This window comes from Corvus brachyrhynchos, unplaced genomic scaffold, assembly GCF_000691975.1.
Source record: "Corvus brachyrhynchos isolate BGI_N302 unplaced genomic scaffold, ASM69197v1 scaffold56, whole genome shotgun sequence".
NCBI classification, from domain to species: Eukaryota; Metazoa; Chordata; class Aves; order Passeriformes; family Corvidae; genus Corvus; species Corvus brachyrhynchos.
Window position 1 is genome coordinate 7,803,918 of NW_008238664.1, and position 11,334 is coordinate 7,815,251.

The 11,334-nt window shown below is 40.8% G+C and overlaps 1 protein-coding gene across 1 annotated transcript; it reads left to right on the forward strand.

Moving 5' to 3' along the window:
* Positions 1-1,242: 1,242 nt before the first annotated feature.
* On the forward strand, positions 1,243-7,235 carry AGBL3 (ATP/GTP binding protein like 3). The gene is given in 8 exon segments (XM_017737752.1): positions 1,243-1,310; positions 4,441-4,503; positions 4,505-4,531; positions 4,533-4,606; positions 4,609-4,943; positions 4,945-5,250; positions 5,977-6,105; positions 6,265-7,235. Coding segments are annotated over 8 exon segments (1,140 nt in total). The 3' UTR covers positions 6,403-7,235.
* Positions 7,236-11,334: the final 4,099 nt, after the last annotated feature.

Here is an 11,334-nt window from a genome sequence, read left to right on the forward strand (position 1 = left end):
GTGGTTAGATTACAGAAATTAATGTTTATACAAGGGAAGTAAACCTGATCATTTGACCGGCATTTTGGGAAAAGAAAAAACTAATTCTGGAAATCACAGGATATTGATCATTTAATATTAATTTTTATCCTGCAAAACATTTTAAGGCTTTTTCAGGATTTTTCCCCACTATTTGCTCATATTACAATGGTTTTCTTGCAGCACACAGTAGTACTGTAAATATAGTTATATTAAACACACAATTTTAGTTCATTTTAAGTAGGGGAGCATTATGGTTTGAGTATTTTTTTCTCAGTGACATAATTTATCTCGAACATTTTAGTAGCATGGCACAGATGTTCCACACCTGCTTCCCTCTCAGGGCCACCTTCACTACGGAGAGAAACACATCCGTTGCTTTCCAGTGCTGAAGGTGCAGAGTCTGACCCTAGAGGGGATTGTATAACCACATGTGGAGTGTGATAATGACAGGGAGGAAACAACTTTTCCACCTGTATGAAGAACCAATGGTCAGTCCCTCGTGTCATCTACAGACTGATGCAACCATAACAAACATTGCTGGTACAGAGGCCATGGCATTCGTCTTGTGGCAGTGAACAGCAGAACCCCCATGACTGTTTAGCCCTGGAGAGACTATTTGTGGAGCTCATAGGTGTTCTGTTACACCCATGATCAAAAGCACACAGGAACACGTTGAGCACTCTAAAGGGCAGGTTTGAGTTACCCCTCCTCTGCTCAGTAGAGAACACGCTTACCACCTACAGCCCCTTCTGTAGGCACATATCCCCTTCGTGACTTGCTTTGGCCAAGGTCCAGGGGGCTGGACTGTCATGCCTGCCTGCAATTCAGAGAAATCCTGGCCATGTATATTCACACATAACCAACTTGGACTCCCGTGTTAGCCAAGGAACTCACCATTGGTGCCTCTATAACCAGTGGAGGAAAAGCAGCTCTTCCAGAGAGCAAACCCAAGCAGATACAAAATTCGGTGTTTTGGATGGTTCCTCACGAGTATATATCTTCATGGACAACAGAGGAAGCTGGAAGAGTCCAGCCAGTTTGCTTAGATCGCTGTGACCTCCAACACCACAGTTATTCCTTAACTCCTGCACAAATTGACCTTTCTGTTGGGCCTTCATGGTATAACCCACCAGATTTTCCTGCTCATGCCTCCTCAAACAGCTGACAAGCACCCTGTCTCAGTTATACAGGGGCATGAGCACACTATCCAGGCATGGGATAATGACGGAGTACATGATTATGGACATTAGGCTTAATTCTTCTGCAGGCCATAAAATAGACCAAAAGAGGTAGCTCTTCTCTCTGAAAATAAACAAAATCAAGCTATCCTACTATCAACTTTCAATTTTATTTTAGTATTTAAATGTAATTAGCTTAGGATGAAGACCCCCCCCCCAGCTAATTTGTGACACAAGACAGTCGGCACTGTTCTTACATATTAAGACCCTTTCAATTATTCCCTTACATTTTCCCAGTAGAACCTCAGGGTGGAAGAAAAGACAAGGGAAAATACATTAATGATCACATTACTGTGAAGCTCTGAACAAAATTGGAGGTTGGTCTACTCATACTTAATGGTTCTTGACCTAGCTGAGTATTTATCTCAGTCTCACCTTGCAGCTCACCCTTAACCACCAGCTACTGAGCCAGCCATCCCTTGGAGTTAGGTATCCACTACAGTTTAAAAATGGGTTCATCAGTTTTGTGTTTAATTCCTTTACTTCTCATATATGATGTCATCTACACTTGAAACCAGATCCTTCAGATGAAGATCTTTTGTTTATTATGGGTTTTTGTCCGTTGTGAAGAGAATTAAATCTAGAAATAAGGCCTAAAGCAATGAGAATTTTTTTTCTAGTAAAAAATAAGTGCTACTGCTGCTGATATCTGATTCAGACCCAAAGCAAATACAAATTTGCATGAAAACAAACTTCTATCTTTTGGCCAGAATTGAGCAGATAGTAGGAAGGATGGGGAATGCTTTGAAAGCGGATCCTTTCATATCTATGATCCTATGACAAGTAATTAACTCTGAGCAATGTTGCAGTCAGTGCACAGTACCAGCAGTCCCAATCATCCAATTAATAGATTTTTTCCAAAGCCTTTTCTCTGCCTATCATTCAAGTGGCTTTTCCCAGCTTTGAAGAATTCCTGGCTGACAAGCAAGTAACCCCCCACCAACTTCAGATGTCTCTTTGTTACCCCTAAAACATGGTTTGTCCAGCTGTAGGCCTGCATTCCTACACAGAACACCTCCTTGCTGCTGTCTGTATAAGCCTGTGTTCGTACCACACAAAGGCAAACAAAATAAACTAAGTTAGCCACACATGTCAATTAGAGAAATTGCTATCACAGCTAAACTAAGTGAAACAAAGCTGCAGGCAGATAAAGTTCAGACTTTAGTCCTGAGGTCTTACAGATTCAGTGTAAATCTCATGTCCTGTTATTAGCAATGTCAACACTGTATTTCAGGGATATAGGGTTAAATATAAATGTCAGCTAATAAATAACTGCTTTTATGCAGTCTGTACAGAAGTCCTAGTGCAAGCCTATTCTGAGATAGTGAAAACTAAGGCAGTTTGTGTGCTTTATGTATACAACAAATTGCAATTCAGAAATAATAAAAAAATTTGAAATGCATAGAGGTGGGACTGAGACATCTGTGCCCTTATTCTGCTACCTTTTCCAGAGTGGATGCCCCCTACCCCTGAATCATTGTACCCTACAACAGGTTTGGAGACAGTGCTGCCATAGCAAACTCCTGAAAAAGGAGTTTTTATTTAGAACTGATTTATCTAGGAGATGGTGGGAACAGCCTAAGAAATCTTGCTGTCAGATGTAGATACATGAAGTACTTGCTGTGATCTCCTTTACAAATATCATTCAAAGCCTGATGAATCAATATGATTTTCTATGTTATTTTAAAGAGCACTTGGAAATAAATTATTTTCCTGTGGGCGGGGAAGGAAATTAGTTACACAGTTACATATCTGCCTCATCATCTTTAAGTTCTGTTTGTAATGTTACTTATCTCAGAAGCCCAGATCAGCTCAAGCCATTGTTCTCAGTGAAAAACAATATGAACCAGCTTAAAATTAGTTTGTTGAGAACATACGAACAAAGAAAGATAAGAGCCAAAAAAGTAAGTGAAAAATGAGAGATGTGTAACTGCAATATCAACACTGAAGTCAGTGTTGGAAGAATATTTTGTTTTATAAACAGAACCTGCTCAGACTGGATCAGTTCTTGAATACAGGCTTCTCTGTCTGTCAAGGATTCATTGGACAGAGCTGAAGGAAGTTAGTTGCCTTATTCTATTGTTGCTGGTTGAGTATCAGAGTTATTCATTCTTTCCTGTGTTTGCTAAGTTGATCCAGTTGCCTTGGATGAACTTGGAACTTCTGGCAGTTGTTGATTTTGGTCCTGGGATACTTTTACATGGATAAGAAAGGATTATAATAATTTTGCAATCCTAGGATAACTAGTTGTGGCCACAAAATGTTCAGAAGAACAAAACTGAAAGGGATCTGGTAACTTTCTTGAGGCCAACACAGTTAGTCAAGGTTTGCAATAGACAGAAAAAGCACTGGTACTCTTTGAGGTAAGTTTATTCAGAAATTAGCTACTTCTGCAGTATGGGCATATTACCTCTCACAAGTAGGTTGCTACGCTTGCTACCCAGGAAAACTGGTAACTGCTGTGCAGGAAGGAACCTCTGTCCTTTGCAACTGGACACACTAATTTATTGCAAGGGACAAGATGTGGAGGAACACTCTGAATCCCAGCTCCCTGCCTTTTTGTAAACAAGGACAGGGATTTCTCTTACAGTCTTTTAGTTGCTGTTCTTTAAAAATTCAACTTTCCATATTTTTTATTACTGACTTGAACTTCGTGCACAGGCAACTGGAAGTGATTTTTATTTCAGCCTGTACAGCTCTTCAGCAAAGGGGGTGTTGTAGTATTCTGGTTTTCAGGCTTCATTAATGAAACTTTCCAACCAGGGAGAAGAAAACTGATGCCTTTAAGTGTGGCCAGTTGACCCTCCTGCTCCTGAGGAATGACAGGCATGCAGTTAGCAATTCCTGAGATAGCAAGCATCAAGCTGCAGTAGAACATGAGTGCTTGCTTAGCACTAAATGTGTTCTCCAGGTGGTAATCATGTACAAAAACTCAAGACATTTCTTAAGCACCTCCTTTTAAAGCATAGTGTGGAGAATGCTTTTAGAAGCTCTAGTTATTACCAGAAGTTCTAATCAAGATACCAGTTGCATTACTGACATGTTTGGTGAGATTAGGCATCTTTTCCCAGCAGTTGCTTAGACTTTGATTTATAACAGTGTGAATCAGATTTGCACCTGATTCACTGTAGGGTGCTTTTTCATGGCAGTGCACATTATTTGACACTACCTCATACTACAGTGCTAACCAGCATCACACTGCCTGCTCTCTGCCTGCTAATGCTGTGTTTGAGTACTGGCTGACCCCACACCGACCTCCACACAAGCAGACACACAGTGGTACTACTTCCAAGCAAGCCATACGCAGGCAGGGATGCTGTAGTGCTTCGTTACTGTCAACTTTGCCAAGTAAACAGCCTGTACAAACATGGCTTGTGGCCACTGTTGTACTCAGAAACCAGTGCTAAGGAACAGCATGAGAAATGGCTGGTAGAGGACTGGAAATTAATCAAGTACTACCAAAACAGTGTGGGGCAAGACAGACATCAGTATTTCTCACTCACTTGGGTGTTCCAGTTCCTTGACCAAGACACCTGCTACTTTGTCCACTACTATTATTACACCTGCAAGAACCTGCAGGAGTACCTGATGACCATCTCTAAAGGTCCAGTGCTGTCCAAATTCTGCAAGATTCACATCTCATGCTGTTCACTGTGAAACACGGTGTATATTTTAACTATCACCATCACTACCCCCCTGCAAAAGTGGCAAGGGCACTGAGCAGAAGGCTGCAATACTGATAGTGAGGGTGCATCCAGGAGAAACTAACAATTCCTGGATAATGAAGGGCTTTATGGATTTTATTCTTGGTGACTCAGGCAAAGCTCAACTCCTGAGAGACAATATTGTCTTGAAAGTGGTACCAATGTTGAATCCAGATGGTGTGATTGTGGGAAATCACCACTGCTGTTTAACAGGCCAGGAGTTGTACTTCAGATACAGATCTATCATGATGAAATGTTCCCCTTCTCTCTGGTATACCCAAAACATGGTCAAAAGGTAATCTCATTTTCTTTCCCTTTAGAATACCCTATTCTCCTTTCCACTATATCTTTGTTAGTTTGATGTCTCTACGTCCCTTATTATTTTGGTATTGCTTACATCTTTGCACTGCACCCAAGTCTTTCTGACTGCTTTGTTTAGGTTAAGTTTCTTTTCAGAGTGGTTTATTTTGTTCTTCAGTATTGTGCAGGTTTTCTTTAATATATTTCTCCTTTCTGGTAATATCTTCAAAATAGAAGAATTTTCTTTAAAACATTTTCAGCATATTTCTCCCCATGTCTTCTGCAAAAATCTACTTATCAAACTCCCTATTTCTTTCATTTTCTTCTTTTCTGGCATACAACCACTTTCCAGAATGAAGTTAGGTTCAGAATAGATCCCAGATGTCCTTTTAACAGCAAAGATTGCCAAGTTTTGCTTGGCAATCTTTGTATGTTTGTATGTTTTGCTACAAATGGCTTTGATTTCTTATGCAGACTTCCACTCACAAAGGCATTGATACACTGGATATAAAATTAAATCTTCTGGTATTAAACTAAACCTTCAACTGGTAAACCAAATCCCCCCAGTTTTACTTCTATAACAAATTAACAAAAAAAAAAGACTCTTGTGCAGAAAGTCAGTGTCAGAATTAGTATATTTAATGTTTTTCATCTTGTTACAGCCTGTTTTTAATAATGTTTGTGTTCTTTCAAATGAATGTTTTGGCCTGTAGATCCCTAACTTACAGGAGACTGATGCTTCAGGCTGCAGACAAAACACCCATTTCAACATGAAGGACTTGGAGTCCATAGGACAGTATTTTCCCAATGTATTCTTGGACTACGGTGTAAACAACAAGCAGGTGAAGGAAGTTTCCCCTAGGCCTTTTTCCCTGCCTCATTAGTCCAGCTCTGAAAAACATAACAGTCTATAGGTTTATAGCAATAATAAAGTTGATATTGCCTTTCTTTAAGCAATACACTAAATTTGTGGTGTTTCTTATTATTATCTCTGCCTGAAGGAACATAAGAAGGTAGTGAAACAACAAGCCAGGGTGAATTCCAAGGTCCTGAATTCTGATGTGTTAAACTGGAATTCCAGGTCACTTAGAACTATTCAGATATGCCACAATTTATTATATGTTCTCTGTATCTCATAAAGAATGCCACAGTAAATGTTAGAAATGTTACTAAAATTAGACTTTTAAGAGTCACACTACTTAATTTAACAATTTTTAAAAGATTGCACACAAATTTTTTAGTCAAACCTTAACAGGCAGTTCATTGGAAGAAGCAAAGCTCTGTATCTACTCCAGGTGGCCTTCCTGAGGAGAGAAAAACTGTGTTGACACAGAGTTTGGTCTATTGCATCATTTAAATCAATATGCTTTTTTTTTGCAGCCTTACATTTTGCAGATCAATCTAGACACAATATAAGGTGTATTATTTGGTTTCGTGTAAACCTTATTTCATTAACCATGGAAGGCACTATTCTGATTCCTTTTAGCCAAAGTGGTTAAGTTCAGGATCTGCATGCTGACCAAACAATACACCTATTAAACAAGATCAGCTCCTCCTGTACAGACTGTGGATGACTTGGAGATCAGATGTGCAGGTGATTTAAGAGAGGTGGGCATTGTGTGTTATGAAGAGCTGTGCCCGTAATGTGGTCATTTATTAGGGAATAAATCTTTTGTACATTTTTGGGGGGGGAAACATTAATGGGTTGGATCTATCTCATTAAATTTAAGCTGTCCAGAGTATAGAAATCAAGATCTGAGCTTCACAACTGGTACTGAAATGCAAAGAAGCAAAAAGACACATGTATAAATTTAGATTAGATATAAGGAAAAAATTCTTCACTATGAGGGTGAAGACTCACCAGAACAGGCTGGTCAGAGAAGCTGTCGATGCTTTGTCCCTGGAAATGTTCAAGGCAGGTTGGATGGGACTTTGAGCAACCTGGCCTAGTGGAAGATGTCCCTGCCCATGGCAGGGGGGTTGGAACCAGATGATCTTTAATGTCTCTTCCAACCCTGACCACTCTATGATTCTGTGATGGTTCTATGACCTTGATGCATCATCAGAGGATTAGGTCAAATGAGAAGTGCAGACCAGTAGTATTCATTTTCCCTGTAGCTTAACCCCAATCATCTGAAGGCAGTTTTTGTTCCAAAGAAGGTGGCTTTCCACCTGTCAGCTTCTGCAGTACAGCTGAGCAAGCAGTCATAGGGTCAGGATGGGGAGGGCACCGGCGTTACGCAAGAAGTATCATGCCCATGTACTTTGGTGTCAGTCATACTTTGCAACACACAGTTCAGACTGTTCAGGAGTTGTGTTCTCCTCTCACACACGCTGAAAAGTCATCACACTGGCACTAAGGGCCCATTGCCTATATCTAAGCTCATAGACAAATGCAGCCTCAGATTTAAAAGAGTGATTTCACAGGAGGACAGTGAGACATTTTATTTTCCTGTAACCTTTATTTATTTGTTTTGCTGAGGAAAAAAAAAGGGTTGAAGCATGTTTTTCTCCTTGTTTACTTGGTGTTTGTTTTTTTGCCTGTGATTGACATACTGTTACTCAAGAGGTTTCCCATAAATACAGAAAGCAAACTCTTGTGAGTGAATGACTTTTGGAGAACTTGGGGATGAAATTTAGACAACAATAATAGTTCCTGTAAAATGTTGCTTCCTGTTTGTGACATAAATACAGTAAATAAACAACAGAAAAAGAGAAAACTTCGTAAAGGAGGAGATGTTCAGGACTGAACACCATTTTGGCCACCAAAGAGCCTGATCCTGTAAGGCTGTGCTTGCCAAGACCTATAAACACCAGTATACATGGCAAAACTATTAGTCAGGCCGAGCTTCACTAGGTCCTGTTCTGTAATTTTTGTGCTAAAATATAGGCAAAGACATCTTTCATGCAATGAAATTGTAGGGATTGCACTCATACATCTTTCATCTAATGAATTAAAGTTCTTTTTCTGGGTGTGTACCAGAAGCAAAACATGTCAGGGTGATTCTGTTACCGTGTAAAGCAAGTAACAACACTTTATCAAATGGATCACAATTCCTTCAAGAAACTTCTTAATTCTCTTCCTCTCATGATTATGTGCATTTTCCCATGTGGATCTACTTCAGTGACTAATTCAGTTTATTAGATCAAAAGACTTAACAAAATTTCTGCTGTTGATCTTGATCAAAGTTGTTAAAGGCATTTGAAAAAAGGTGAATAGCAAGGAATATCACAACTGCAGTAGAATTCTTGTCAGAAATTCATGCTGGAGCTGTACGTAGCCCTCACAGGCACTTTGCTGATGTTCGGCCCAGAAAATTATATGGCCCCAAGACATAGAATAGGAGCACTGTTACTGCTGCCTAGAGAAAGCAAACTGGTTTTGGGAAAAATGTCACATTGATGTTTCGATGGGTAATATTCTTTTTATGTACATAAACTTTATAATGCTGATCGCTTTATCAATGCTTTCATTGGTTCAATAGGTAGACCATTTCTCAAGCTTTTTGCATTTTATGCCAATTTTTCTTTTCAGAAGCCCAAACATATGAAAAACAGAGCAGTGGCAGTTAATACTGCTGAGAAAGCACAGCTGTCCAGGTTCCCAGACTAAAAATAAACAAGCCATAGTGAGTAGGAAGTAAGGTCCCTTGTCAGTATGATACGTTTGTATCCAGGTTCATAAATACTTACTGAAAAGAACAGCATAAGGAATTCACTCTTGAACAGCTTTCTTACATGTACTCCTTCTGGCATTGTGATTATCACGTTTATTTGCAATTGTTGGTTTGGTTTGTTGGGGCTTTTTAAACTTGTAACTGTAATATTCCCCTATGAATCAAAATGGTTACAAACTATTTTCTCTGCAGAAAAAAACCCCCTAAAATATCAGGAGAATATTTTCACAGCATTGCTAAGAACAGAAGTTATAAAAGCAGAAATACCCATATTTTTCATCCCAGGAAGAATATGCTGTGGCTATTTGGGTTTTTTCTGACCAGAGACTGATATATGACAATTCAATTTAACCACTGTAACTTTACATAAACAATTTTGTCACCAAAAGAAAAATACCAGCCTTTACATGGTCACTGTTTTCCCATTAGTTATTGAACTCTTACCAAGATTCCCGTGTGCCAGCCTGGTGTACACTCCCTGAACAGCCCCAAAAGTGGCTGACTGATAATGCCTTTTTGTCAACCAGTCTTTTGGAACTTGTAGTAATACATGCGGGTTGTCTTTTTTAGAAACTCAAGACACTACTCTGTTTCACAGGCTCAGGTGCTGATAATTACCCTAAGATATTTCAGGTACCTGAGCCAGTGAAAAAAGGCAAACATTACAGGTTTGTTTAATCCTTTAAACTCCAATAGGCCATTTTTTTTTATAATCTCAAACCTCAGTAAAGAGTATGTTCCACAAAGATAAGTATGGAGTTCTTTGGCTGGGATTTCACTCAGTCTCAGAATTTGGAAGATCTCATTTTTCTGCAATTTAAACTGTCTTCATCACATTACTACACTATGATTTACTGATTGACAACAATCTCACTGAAGAAAAAATAAACCCAAGGCAAATTCCAGAGAGGTGAAAAAATATTTTCCCTGTTGGCAGTAGGGTACATGCATTTGTAATAACATGCTCATTAGGTTAAATATTATTAATGAAATTCAGTATCAACTGTATAAGGCACCTCTTTGCTTAGAATAAAAGGAGCTTCAAAATGTTGTAAATCTTCTTTGTGCCCAAGGGACACACCACTCCATACACTGTCAGACCTGGTTCATCTCACCTGTTGACCACGGACCTCACCCAGTGGTTCTGTGAGGGGAGGTATTTGCAGTGCGGCACTAAAGCCAGCTGCAGCTAAGCTGGCCCGTGTCCAGCTGGTGAGACACATCTGCTGGGTCAGGTCACGCTGAGAGAGAGCCCAGGGGCCTGGCCTGCAGCACTGATTTGGACACTTGAGGAGATGCAGTCAGTGCGGGGGCTGTGCCTGTCACATCAGCCAAGGCACCGGAGATCCAGGTCTTGAGAAAAAAGACACATCAGTCACTCATAGCATGGAAGGGAGATGAAGTTAAAAGGGTGTGTGTCCCCTTCTCCCAGCCTCTGGGCACAGATCATTACAGCTGTAATAGTCTTCTGTGGGATAGGAGGTCCAGTTAAGTAGTGTTCAAGTACAGTTTAAGTATGGTACAGTTGAGTATATTGCAGTGTTATGATGCGTAAGAGCTTGCCTGCCAAAGAGGAGATTAATAAAGAATGTCTTTTTAAATGTTTTAAATGTTTTTGCAGTCTTGGCAGCTTCCCAGCTGCAGATACTCATTCCTAGATATCGTGTACCATACCCAAGTCTGCTAGTAGGACAAACAGTTCCAGATCTGCCCAGGACGACTAAAGGAAGGAGAGTTTTGCCCCTCACATCACTCAAGGTTTCAGCGGTTTCCTTGAGCAGCAGCCACCTTGCACTGTGCCTGCATAAACATGTTGGCTGCGGGCGAGGGAAGCTTGGGCGACGCTGTGTCTGGGAAGCAGAGGGAGGGGATCAGCGTCCCAAGTGCAAGAAGGGCCATGTTGTCAGCAACCTCTGGCAGTGCTGCGGTACCGGGGTCGGTGCTGGCACGGTCAGTCACCTCTAAAGAAGTGTCCATACAAAACAAAACAAATTCATCTAAGCCCTCATGGACACCCAAGCTACTCGAATTGCACAAAAGTCATGGATGAGCTTAGCCCGGTCACTTACTCGCGCTGCTCTGCACAGCAGGGAGAAGGAACGCAAACTTGACCCCGGCTCACATTGTGCAGCTGGGCTTGGTTTGCTTTCTTGCTCGTATTCAGCTGACTATCGGGAAAGAGCGCTGCCCTCAGAAGCGAAAGAGAAAGCAGATAACGATCCACACGTGACAGAACAGGGGCTGTGGTGCCAGCGCAGGACCGGCAGGAGCCAGAAACCCGCTCGGCACCTAGAACGGCACCACAGCCCTCTCCAGCGTGTTTCAGCTCCACACCCACGCAAATGGGCAGCCTGGAAGTATCCTCCACTGAGATACCCCCCCCCCCCTTCTTAT